This window comes from Siphateles boraxobius, unplaced genomic scaffold (genome assembly GCF_051911475.1).
Source record: "Siphateles boraxobius isolate OS27281-9 unplaced genomic scaffold, OSU_SipBor_1 12, whole genome shotgun sequence".
Classification (NCBI taxonomy): domain Eukaryota; kingdom Metazoa; phylum Chordata; class Actinopteri; order Cypriniformes; family Leuciscidae; genus Siphateles; species Siphateles boraxobius.
The window spans coordinates 26,606,914-26,620,652 of NW_027508722.1; the positions used below are offsets into that span (position 1 = coordinate 26,606,914).

At 34.7% G+C, this 13,739-nt stretch overlaps 1 protein-coding gene across 1 annotated transcript; it reads right to left on the reverse strand.

The window, feature by feature from the left end:
* Positions 1–606: 606 nt before the first annotated feature.
* Positions 607–11,680, reverse strand: faxcb (failed axon connections homolog, metaxin like GST domain containing b). Its single transcript, XM_077216788.1, has 6 exons — positions 11,237–11,680; positions 8,875–9,010; positions 8,446–8,642; positions 5,720–5,937; positions 4,192–4,308; positions 607–3,157 (listed from the first exon to the last, which is right to left on the reverse strand). The coding sequence occupies exons 1-6, from the start codon at positions 11,494–11,496 to the stop codon at positions 2,865–2,867; spliced, it is 1,221 nt and encodes a 406-aa protein (XP_077072903.1). The 5' UTR covers positions 11,497–11,680; the 3' UTR covers positions 607–2,864.
* Positions 11,681–13,739: the final 2,059 nt, after the last annotated feature.

Below are 13,739 nucleotides of genomic sequence, written 5' to 3' on the forward strand. Positions count from 1 at the left end.
CGAACGGCAGAACGGTGTATTGATAAGCCTGCCCCTCGAGGGCGAGTCTCAAGAATGGCCTGTGATGAGGGGCTATCTGGATCCGTCTTTCAGATCATCATGTCATCATTCTGTTTTCTTTAGATTAGAAGATTATACGATATCAAGGGGAATGTCTATACTTAAAAATCCTGGGTGTTTTGACACTGTTTTTGCTTTTAGATCAACAAATAATAACCCAAAATGATTGATAATGTCTTGATAATGTCATGCATAAGACTTTTTTTTCCTGTCCTGGACTTGATCTTGACTCGAACTCAAACCTTTTTGGGACTCGGTCTTGTCTTGGACTCGAACCTCTTTGTACTTGGTCTTGACTTGGACTCGACTAGTCCTGGTCTTGGACTTTCCTTGGACTCGACAAAGGTGGTCTTGACTACAGCCCTAATACAAACAGTAAAAAGTGCGTGCCACTTGACCTGTCAAATCAAAGACCTGAACTGTTGCATTATAAATAGTGGAAATGTGGAAAACAAAAGTAAAGCGTCAAACCACCAAACAACAACCAGCAACTAATTGCATTCACTGGCTTAAATGGTTTGGAAGAGAAAAACATGGCTCACACACTTTGAAATCACCACAGCTATTTTAATTGATGTTTTGGAGCAATCATTGTCAAACAACCACTCAGTTCAGGATAACTAAGCACTCATGGGAGGATCTCAGTTATGCACATTTTAAATAGTAGAATCTTTGTATACATAGCCTATATTTATAACCATCATTTTGCTTCGATCGACAGAAAATTAACTCTGTAATATGGCTTCAAGATCTAGTAACAGATCTATAGCAAAATGGACTTTATGAGAGCATAATCCAGCTATGTTCTCAACACACAGACACATCTCTAAAAGTCTATTAATAAACATATATCACAGGGTAGAATTAAAATGCATTGGTTAATGAACATTTTTGAATGTGAATTTGGCTCCAACTGTTATAAATCAAAATGACAATTTTTTGTTGTGCATCTCCTTTTGTCAATGAAAAAGCTTAATTTTTTTAGGCTACTTTATATCCAAAAATAATCTGCAAAATCAAGTAATATTAACAAAAAATTAATATGAGACTTGAGTTTACTTTGGATTTATGCAGGGAATAAAGATTTCCACTGGTGCACTTTACACCAGCTCACACAAACACATGCAGGTAAATGATGTATTACATTTAGCTACTGTATATCATACACACACATACAACACATCCCACTGATTGTATATGGACCTTGTTTTAAGTCCTCTCATATTTCCTTCCATACATTGTCCAATAATCTAAAAAGTGCAAAACAACAATATGGAAAGTAAAAAACAGAATTCGGCATAAAAGATCGAACCTTCCAGGGATTTAAATAATTTCATTTAGTACAGGCTTGGGTTTCAAGTAAATTCAACAGAAAGAGGGTGATCTCATCATGCCGCTGTTGATCACAACAATTTCCCCTCAACTAAGGCAAATCTGCACCCATTACACTTTGACACTTGGATAAAGAATCAGAAATCAGACACTTGGATAAAGAAAATGTATAATCCGACTCCACCAAAGCTGACAGCTTAGTTTTCACTAGAGGTTTACTGTTGTTATTAATATTTAGAAATATTCTTTTAAGGCAGAAACTTGGCGATGCCTGCAAAGGCAATACAAGTGGCTGCATAGGACCACCTCAATATGTGAATGGTCACAGTGCCCTCTGGTGGTGACATGCAAGCAGGTCTGTTTAACAGAACTAAAACGGAAAGAGACACATCGGGATGAAGAGAAAAGACTGTCACACACGTACAAATGGTTGCAGTCAGGCACACAGGTATTAAGCACCATTCAGACTGATCAAGAGTCAGCTGACACTGATGACACACACTGGAGCTATAACCAAAACAAATGATTGGAAATTATTCTGTTCTATTGTAGCCTAAATATTTGTGAAGATTGCATTCTCATTTTTTTATTTTGTGTTTAAGCTTTATAAATCTTCATCTGTCCTATTTTTAAGTACTTTAGCTGACCTGGGAGCAGGTGTTATTAGGTTTAAAGACAAATCTTAAATGGAATATTGCAGTATTTATAATAAATCAATAAATTCATGTGCCCTCATAATCTAAATAACTTGCCCTCACTCTTGTAACTTCATCTCTTCTCTGATGACGTTTGCTGCCGCAACGGTGGGACGACCTGTCACTCACATGAGGTCGACCAATAGCAAACCACAACGATCCAGTCAATTCTGACATTTTTACTTGTTTGAGAAGCCGTTTCACTCGGATATACATCACAATAGGGAAGAAAAGACTATCTCAACTTCCGTTTCATGCCGACTTTAAACAGAAGAGAGGCATTCACACAGAAAAAAATTAACTCTCAACCTCACACAAACATCCTAGAATCAAGCAAGCTAATGTTTTTCTACATGATTCTGTTCTGGAGCAAATGTTTGATCAACATTTGAGAGAAATGCCTTGACTGGTCTTACAAATTCAATGAGTGGAATTTCAATTCAGTTGTTTCCTAGAAATGAAAGCCAATTCAAAACCATACTGAAACTGTGGACAAATTAACTGTTGTAATTTAAAACATCTGAGAAAGATGGATGAGATATAATGTTTTTACAAATGTAACTGTCCAAAATGTACAACTGAGAACGGATGGTCTTTTACATGTCTCACAACAGGAACTAAAGCGAGCATCCGACTTTTACTTGTCCATGACTGATGTCAAGTTGTATACACATGTTTTGTTTTTACTTCAGGTCCATCAAAGTATGATTTATCCAGGCATGAATTTCAATATCAGTTTTGTGTGCCAGCGAATAACAACAACCACCTCTATTAGATTTAATCCTTGACCTGCTCCACATCTGAGCCATCTACTTCAATGTCAGAGTCTGAGAGCGAGCATCCAGAGTGGTCTGAGTCTTGAGAGTTTGAGTTACTGTGTGAAGGCAGGCTTAGATCGCTCTCCTCTAAAGTGTCGGTCCTGGAAAAGAGACCAAGGTCCAGCAGGCAGGAGGGCGTCCCGCTGGTGTCATTGTCGCTGTCATAACAGAAGTCCTCTAAGTCCACAAACCATTCGGGCCAGAACTTCCTCCGTATGCGCTCACAGTACATGGCGAGGTTGATCAGTTCTCCTGTGCACAGACAGACATAATTGTTTGTGTAGTTTTCTTGAAATATGTCAGAAAGGGTTAGATGAATGGCGATTAACAACAAAAAAATAAATAACCCGTCAAGCATGAAAGTACTATGCAATCATTTAAGACATTTCTCCTTATATAGAAGCTTTTTGGCATAAATGATTCTTTAAATCTGAGTCAGGAACTCTAGGGTTCTATATAGAAACCCATTGAACTTTTTATCTAAGAGTGTAATTTTATTAAGAATACAGCAAAATATTTCTATACTGCTGAGGTGAATTGGCATTCTGTGTATGTGACTGAACTGGAATGCAAAGCACAAATAAATGCTTATAACGCCATCTAGTGGAAAAAGTGAATAATTACATTCAACCAACTGCCATGCAAGGTGTTTAAAACAGTTTTAAATACCAGTAGATTATCCAAAAAATTAACATTCCAAAACCTTACTCACTTTTCCCAAAACCCGTTTAATTTTCTTTCTTCCGTGGAACACAAAGGATGTTATTCAGAATGTTCATGCTGCTCTTTTTTTGAAACAATTAAAGCTCCAAAAATAACAAATGTACCCCAAAGTACCATAACCAAAACCCAAAAGACTTGTGCACTTTATGTTAAATATATTCTAAAGCCATATGATCACAAACAGACCTTCATTTATGCAATTAGTTGAAAATCTTACTTTTTTTGTCCTCCTTAAAGAACCCATCCCCATTCACTAACATTGTATAGAATAGAACAATTTGAATATTCTGTCTAACATCTCCTTTCTTGTTTCATGGAAGAAAGAAATCCATGCATGTTTGGAGCATCATGAGGTTGAGAAAATGGATAAACTGTTGGACATTATTGGATAAACTGTCCCTTTAAAAACCACAACATCCAAAACACAAGACATGCATGAATCTCCCTTTTGTCCTCCAAATATTACTAATGTTTTAATCGGCCAGGCAATAATTTCTGTGACTGAAGCTAAGCGTTACGTTTCTATTAGGAGTGCAAAACTGCAGTTGTGAGGTCTTGGTCACCTTTAATGAGCTGCTCGGGCCGTGTTCCAGGCAGCGTCCACATGGCTTGTGCAAGGTGACCGAACACTGTGGCATCCACACTGGACAGTTTAGGACCCATGATGTACTTCTTATCCCCTGGAAGTCCAGAAAATAAATATTAACCCCCACCCATAATGTAAGACAAACAACAGACTTCTTTAATATTGTTTCAGAAACACATTACCTTAAAACAGCCATTACAAGAAAATATTTATAACCTTTGGTTTATTCAGTTGGATCAGATGGATATGGATTATATGAAACTACAACTCCATGTGGTGACAAGTATGTAAAATATTGTGTCTTCGTGTTTTGACAAGTGTAGTTTCACACTTTGACACTTGAACTGTATGATATAAACATGCAAAAAAAAAGGCTTATATATTTTTTTTAAACAATTAAAATTACAGTGTTATGGCCAGGAATAAACAATGTTAGACTACCGTTCAAAAGTTTGGGCAAAGTAAGAATTTTTAAAATGTTTTTGAAGTCTCTTATGCTCACCAAGGCTGCATTTATTTTTTCAAAAAATATATATAAACAGTAAGACTGGGAACTATTACAACCAAACAAGTTAAAATAACTTTTCTTGAATATATTTTAAAATATAATTAGTCAGTGTCACGTGATCCTTCTGAAATCATTATAATATGCTAATTTGGTCTTTAGGAAACATTTCTTGTCGATGTTGAAAACTATTGAGGTGTTTAATATTTTTGTTGAATCTGTGATTTTTATATTTTTTCAGGAGTATTTTATGAATATAAAGTAAAAAAAAACAGCATTAATAAAAATGTAGCATTTATTGACGTAGTTGTGTACATACGTCACTCGCCCATGTGTGTCTCATCATATTGGTAAATATAGACATTTATATTTGCTCCGGCTACTTTGATGCATGTATGCTGTGGGAATGGCATACATTAGTTGTCACAATGAGCAGAGGAGAGTCTGTTTGCAAAAAGAGACTGCAACAGGCAGAGCTCGTAATAAAACGATAATCAGCATTGGCTTGGCTTTTCGGGAGATGCCGAGAACTGAGAGGTTTGAAATGAAGTAAAATTGACACGGAGATGGTGTAAATTTGCCATATGTAGCTCTTTAACAGAGTTCATTATAAAGAATTATTATAGGGAAGGGTCATGTCATTATGGGTTGTTCTAGTGCTGTGCTGGAATTTATTTTCAATGAAGTACCATGTCTATCAATGAGTATAGCTACAGAAACATCTTCAGCTGGTCAGCAAGAGATCCTTTCCATCTAAACTAGTTATATCCCTTAAGCCTAGTAGTGAATGTTTTATGAGCAGTAGGAAAATGCCTCTATCTTTTTTTTAGTTCACGGTTCACATCCGCACAGTCATGCAGAGCCGGAGCACAACCAAAACAATGTTCTTCTGCAAAATGCATACAGTTTTGTTTTTTAAATTCACATAGTGTACCTTTAAATATTGTCATCATATCAGAAAAACATGCTACTTTAAAGCTCTATTTCTTGTTCTCCTCACCTAGCAGTGTGGCCAGTGTGCGCATGTCCTTCTCCATGAGGGCGTAAACCTCCTCTTTAGTGAAGCAGCCAATGCCATGACAGTACATCTCCCTCTTTACAATCCCACCAGTCAGCTGACACAGGGTCCATTTGAGCAGGTCACTGAGGGGTCCGGGAAGGTCCAGCATCCTCTGAGTCTCCTGAACATTATCCACCCACTGACAGTATGCAATGGTCCTGTGAGGACAAGAGAGAGAAGAGTGAATTAGAGGTGATTCCCTTCATAAATATGTATAGTAATTTGTACTGTGGGTAAAAAAGTTCATATAATGAAGACAACCTGTTTAATAATAATAATTGGCTTTTATATTGTCATTTTTCTATGAAAATGTATTTGATGAGACTTCACAAAACCATTCGTTTTGATTAAAGATAAAAACCTGAAAGATTTTTTTTTATGGATTTCAATGCAGATTTGACATAGTAAGTGCATTATAACATGAAGTATAACCATAGAATAGAGTGTACGGTAGTTTAGACCAACATATTTTAAAACTTTACTGTATGTAAATATATATATATATATGATGTACTTTATATTTAAATCCATAATACATTTATTTAGCAGCTGCTTCATCCAAAACAACTTACAAATGAGGAAATCTACAAAAAAGAATTGATACAAGCGATTCATCATAACATGGCCTTATTTATAATTCTGAGTTTATTATAACTGAGTGCAGCTTCAATATCACACAGAAAACAAACTCAGTTTGGCCTTTGAGATTAAACTTTGAATTAATTCTCTGCTCTGTGATTATCTGAATCAAATTAATTAAAGCTGTCTTCTAATTAACTTATTTGCACACTAGGCAAAGCGTTAATAAAAGTCATTCATCCAAAATGTCTTCAAGCGCTTTTTGGGTTCATGGCTTTGAACTCACCACTTGGAATTTACAATCAGCCTTTCATCAGGTTTTAATCACATTCAAAGCTTCAGTGTGCAAGTTCTGTGCCAACATAACAATTTTATTCATACATGTTGCATTGACTAACATGGCATTTTAATTTGTAATGACAAATCATCAATTCAATGAAAAATTACTGTATGCTACACACCATTTCTTAATATGATATTACTAGGTATTTTTATTTAAATGGGTCAAGTGTGTTAGGAGGTTAATTTCTTGACCAAAACAAACTAGTGTTATAATCCATTTTTTATGTCAATATCCCAGCATGACATCCATAACTCTTATTCATAGCTCAATAAATGTCCCTGCTCAGAATGCTTTTCAGCTGACATACACAACACCACTCTGAAGTGGACAGATATTTAAACCCATGAATTATTCAATCAATAGCCATGTGGGAGCCTATATATAGCACAGCGTAAAGCGTTTCTGACGATGTGAAGACAGAATGCACAAGAAAAAAAGAAAAGCAAAAAAATAATAATTTCAAGGAAGCTAATAATGCAAAAGCAATGAACAGGAGTAGATTAGGTTGTAAGAAAAGAATGTCTATACCATTGCTCTTCCCCAACCTTGATTTTTCCCCTCAGTATAATGCCTACTCTAATATACCCAATGTTTCAGCACAAGTCATTAATTTGATAAATCTGATGCTTGCACTGAAAATCTTGCCAGCTGTACACTACAGGCTTAACATGCATATTTTTTATTTTAATGGTTTACTATTATGGACTCATACTACTGTTCATTGATTTTATTGTGCAAACAGAAATGGCTATTTTTTAAGGATTGAAATCTTACAAATTGAAATATTCCAATAATTTGGAATAGAACATTTTAAATATTTTTAATTAAAAGAACATTCCCTTTGATTAAGTATTACAAAAATGATGACGATTACTAATCTACTAAGGTCTAGTTAAAATCAGTAATGTGTATGCAAGCTTTATACTTCTGGACAAGTCGTACTAAATAAAATAAGTACCAAGTCTAAAGTTCAGACAAAAAATCATTACTATTTGATAGAATGATATATACACATTTTTAAAGTTAAAAATTAGGGCTGGGAAAAGATTAATCGCATCCAAAATAAAAGTTTGTGTTTACATAATATATGTGTGTGCACTGTGTATTATCATTTTGTATATATAAATACACACACATGCATGTATACATATAAGATTTTTTATTTATTTATATATAAAATATTTATATATAATTTAAATTATAAATAAATATATACAGTATATACATGAAAATATTTCTTAAATATATACATGCATATGTGTATATTTATATATATACAAAATAATTATACACAGTGCACACACATATATTATGTAAACACAAACTTTCATTTTGGATGCGATTAATCGCGATTAATCTTTTCCCAGCCCTATTAAAAATAAATTATATGTATTTCATTTATTTAATTAATTTAAAAAAAAAATTGAAAAATAATTGTATTATTATAAATGTAAATATATTCACCAACCTAAAGGATGAATTTTGCTTTTGGGTAATAATTATTTTTGTATACCATATTTAAGCCCTTGCATCAAAAATACAATTGCATTTTTCTTCAAAGGTTCATTTCCTGACCACAACCCTGCAGTGTTATAATCCAGATTTTCTGTCTATATCCCAGCATGACATCCATATAAACCCCTGCACTAGTCAATAATCAGTAAGTGCATATTTGTAACTCACATTCCAGCAAAGGCTCAGTAGCAGGAGAGTGACTCATTCTGAATGCAAGCACATGACTCACCAGTACAAGTGTTCCTCCACCATGGTGGTGATGGCCCGCGCCACCGCCTGCTCCTGAGTGCTCAGACTCTTGTTCAAGCTCATACCAAGTTTCTCCTCCAGAAAGTCAATTATAAATTCAGTTCCACATACCTGCTCGTAGTTATACTCAACCCAAGGCATCTTGCCCTGGGAAGAGAGGCTTCCGTCAAAGTAATTCTGCAATGAAAGAAACATAATGAGGGTGAAAAGATGTGAATAATAATAATAATGATAATAATAGTCTTTATTCTGGAGCATCTGGATGTGAATAAAATAAAAACAATCCTATTTTCTAAGGGCTTTTATGAATATCATTGACATTTCAACAGCAGATGGTGCCACTTCCAATAACTGCATGTAACCACTGATCAAAAGAAATCCATAATCCATACTGCTCCTTCATGCATACTTGATAGGGCAGATCGACCATGCGCAGATATGTCTCCATTTTCAAGCAGAAAGGTGACAGGCTTGGCACCCCATTTTTTGGCCTGGAGAACTGGTGAAGGATGATGGCGTCTTTAGAATCCAATTCTTGCTCTTTCCTGTAAGGAGGTGATCAAACATAGATTGTAAAATCAGACCAATCTATTCGAGATTTTGATATGAACAAATGTATAGTAAGTCAAAATACTGATGGTTAAATATCAGAGTCAGACATATGCAACAGAACTTCACATGTATTCATTTGCCATTCATTTTTATCTAAAAATGACTTACAGCTTATTTACGGTACGCATTTTATCATTATATCATATTTGTTCCCTGGGAGAATCCATCACCCTGGCATTGCAAAGCGTCATGCTTTACCAGTTGAAGTACAGAGAGAAAATGGTTTTACAGGAACACAATATAGCCTTAAAAGCAGCCATTTAGCCCCCAAAAATCTTGTGGAGTGCAGTGGAAAACAACTTATACTGTAATTATGAGGAAACGGCAGGATGTGTGGGAGGACACACACAGGCAGGTCTTATTTTACAAGCAGCAAATACAAGTCCAAGCCTGAGCTTTCAAAACAACACAACCTAGTCCTATTCTCAAACAACTTTAGAAAAAACAGGCTGCAAAATTCAAATTCTTTAATCTCAATAAATAATGTAAAACAGGACAGGTCTGTCCACATGTAACCATCATTAATAAAAGGCAATCATGATTTCTACACTCTACAAATAATATACAAAAACTGTTTGGAGATTAATTTGCATAATGATTGCATAACATGAGTAGTTACAGCGGATTACACATGTGGGTCTGTAATTAAGCATAATGGTAACAAAAGTTTACCTTATTCATTGCTTTATGGTATGTAATTCTTAGAGTTAAAGGGAAAGTTCACCCAAAAATGAATATTATGTCATTAATTACTCAACCTCATGTCATTCCAAACCTGTAAGACTTTCTTTCATCTTCGGAACACAAATTAAGATCTTTTTGATTAAATCTGAGAGCTTTCTGACCCTCCATTAACAGCTACGCAACTACCACTTTGATTGCACTTTTTCAAAAAGTTCATAAAGAGATTGTAAAACTAATCCATATGAATCAAGCGGTCCAAATTTTCTGAAGAGAAACTATCGCTTTATATAATGAACAGGTTGAATTTCGAATTTTACTCACAAATAAGTTAATCAACTGACACATCAGTTATGATAAACAGGAGGTTTGCATGTTTGCTTGACGTGCAAGTGAGATTCATTCTTGTGTGTTACGCAGCACGTTTGAACGTCCGCAACAAACAATGAGGTTTGTTCTCGCGCATCAAGCAGGTTCAGTAGAGCTTTTTTTTTATGTTCGCTGATCATGAGGGTGAGTAGCCAGAATTAATGACAGAATTTACATTTTTGGGTGAACTATCCCTTTAGCAAACTGCCAGATGTCTTTAACCAGGCCAAAACAACACACTCCAGGACTTATTTTACAAATTAGTCTAAAAAGGCCATTCAGTTTTGTAAGGACTCCACTCACCCTCTAAGCTTTACATTTCAGATGCTTCCATGTGACTAAAATGAACATTCTGATGTACTAACAATGTCTATTTATGTCTAATGTTTGTTTATTGCACACATTAATCTTTTTACGTCAATATCAAAGCCTAATTTCCATTCTGTTGTCAACTGAATAGATAATAAAGCATAAAGCATCAGAATGAATTGAATGCTGCAGAGCTGAGGGCTCCAACATGACGCTGTCCACTGCTTAAGGTGCTGAAATCCCCCAGTGAGGTGTTTAATGAGGATGAGAACGTCTCTTGTCACATTAAAACAGCTGTAAGTCTCTAAGTTAAGACTTCCAACAGCATAGCAGCTCATCTGAATTTATTAGGTAATGGCCGGCAATAAAGGTCGCTTGTACAATACAACTCAAGGACATCGCGATCCAGTGAAGTAAACAGTCACGATCACGTGCCGCATAATATGGCGCGTCATTTTCACAAGAAACGAATTTATTAAGGTGCTGCTGTTGTTCTATGCCAATGTAAACAAGATAAATTCCAGCTGAATACTGATGACAGGGCAGTTTCAAAAGCTCCAGTGCGGCCGAAAACCGTTAGTGCATTTAATCTAGAAAACGTGACTTGACGCGAGCTCAAGCAAAACACTGTAGCCTACACAAAACACAAAACACAGGAACTGGCACTACCATGCGTACGAATATTTACATTTTCCAGGTTCAAATGTATAAAGCATTTATGATGGGATATTATTAACAATAACAGATGGTAATTTCATACATCATGTGACATGACATTCACTGTAGGCCAAATCACTGACCTGATGGAGAGCAGCTCGTGCAGTAGATACGCAGCCGCAGCCAGCAGGGCACCTCCGGTGATGTAAAGCGTCTTCCTCCACCAGGAATCCGATACCAATCCCGACATGATCCCACCGTAATCCTGCACAGGGACGGCAACTATGTCCCCATAAAATAGGTGACGCTCATCAGAGCCACACAACCCGAACGACGGGCACTGTGTCCGGCCGAGATCAACTACGAACGACCGGGAGGAGGCGAAACCAGCAACCCAGTACATTCTCTCTCTCCCCCCGCTTCCTCCAACGAATCCTACGCCACTTCATTTATCCATATACATATGACCAGTTGTTACATGGTTGTGTGCTATGTCGGCCTCATAAGGCAAAAGAAAAGCATTTTAACGGGATTTGGCTCCCGCACGGTGCTCCGCATCCTCCTTTGTTGCTGTGCTGGAGCTGAGTGACGTCACGGCGCATCACACATGGAAACTAAGCAAACAAAACACATTCAGGCTTTTTATAAAACTAAATACGCAGGCCTAAGCATAATGTGAGGGACACAGAGTTACTAATATATATATATATATATATATATATATATATATGTATATATATATATTCAAATTTTAGATGTTTACTAAGATCCTTCTAGAATCCCACAATAATATTTTAAATAAAGAAGCAAGCTTAATATATATAAAATCATCATTTATTGGGTACTTTCAATTGGGAGGTGGCTGTCCCGAACCCTAAACTTCAACTTGTGAAAATGATATTGAAATTTTTTTTTTCAATTTTTTTCCATTGTTGTTTTTAAAAATATCTTTCTGATTTCTTATAAAAAGTAAAGTTAAATAAAACGTTTTGTTTTATATTTTATTTTTAAATCATGAAACTTCATGTAAAAAAATGCGTCCTATGTTCCTCTCTCTCATAGCCTCTCTTTCATTGTAGATAGGTACCATCATTTTGAGGGAAATGTGTTCAAAAGTCTGAAATTCTGTGTATAACTTTAAGGGACGTCACTACCAAACACCTTTTTTCTGCAATTAAGCAAACTATTTTGGGTGCTATTCCATACAATTTATTTTTTATGTGTGTACAACTGTTCAGAACTGTCCTAGGAAACCATGTGCTGGCTATATTCATTGTTGAACTAGGCTCAAAAGTATCTTACATTGTCACTACCAAAATATGTGGTGAAGTTTTGGTTGTGACATCATGTTTTTTTTAGTGTTATTCAATAAAATTTAGTTTTTGTGTACAACTGTTCAGAACTGTGCAAGTTAATCATGTGCTGATCAGCATCTTTGAACTTGGCTCAAAAGTATCTTAAATTGTCACTGCCGAAACGGTCATGGCCGAAACATTTCAGCATTGTTTTGATAGTGACAAAAGGGAACCATTTGGGGGAACTAAACAATTTTAGTACAGTTATGCAAATCATTAGTCTTAGTATGTTTTAGTAGTGTTTAAGTATGCGAGTTAAAATTCTGTAACGAGATGTGGTCACTACCAAAACATTACTGTCAGTACAGAAAATGTGCCTTCACGACCTAAACATGGATGTTTTGTCTAAAATAAAGTAGACTGAATTATCAACTAAGATCGATGTTATTATAGTGTTTGGTTCAATGTATATTCAAACCAATGAACCTTAACTTTGAAATCAGTATGATTAACTTTATGCCTTTTACAAAGAAAGATTGGGTTCAAAATACAACAAATCTTATAAATTACACTTGAAATATTGTTAAAATTGTTATTGATTTACCTGTGAAAACTTTTTTTTAAAAATAGCTAAATATATTTACAAGGTAGATGTAAACAAAATATGAATAGGTCAAAATAAGCCTTCTTATTAAATGATATTATAAATTATAAAATATATATATAATATAAATTAATATTGTGTTTCGGAGTGCCAAATTTGGGGAGAGGAAAAATATTCCAAAACTTTCTGAAAATACAATATGATAATTAACTGCACAATTACTAGAAATGTGTACCTTGGATATTATACAATTTGCATACATAAAAAATGTGTGGAAAAATTAAAAAAAAATTCCCAAGACATTTACAACTCTTTGAACCAATTTTGTAGAATGGCCCATATATATATATATATATATATATATATATATATATATATATATAAAATATGTTGAATTTTTAATCCTTTTACCTTTCAGTTACGTTACGCATTTTGACTTCTTTTTAAATAATATATTATATATTATGTGTGTATGTATACAGTAAATATTTAAATAATATAAATAAAATGATTTATATTATATATGTTAATGCTCTGATAAATCTGATAAATTGTAATAATATATTTTTGTGAATGCTCTGATAAATTAAACAGCTGTTTTCTAGTCTTATATCTAAACATGAAGCTGATCTAGAAGACTTCTTGCTGTTGTATTTCCTGTTTACGAAATATATACAAAATTATCATGATTGTTTGCGACTTAAAGTAAATGTACACAAAATAGAGAATTGATTAGGCTGAATATAA

Excerpts from the sequence above, each read along its gene's own strand:
- faxcb (XM_077216788.1), bottom strand. The coding sequence starts at position 11,496 with ATGTACTGGGTTGCTGGTTTCGCCTCCTCCCGGTCGTTCGTAGTTGAT. Across the intron at positions 8,643-8,874 it reads TGGTCGATCTGCCCTATCAA|AATTACTTTGACGGAAGCCT; the intron begins GTATGCATGAAG and ends CTTTCATTGCAG. Across the intron at positions 3,158-4,191 it reads GCCCGAGCAGCTCATTAAAG|GAGAACTGATCAACCTCGCC; the intron begins GTGACCAAGACC and ends GTCTGTGCACAG.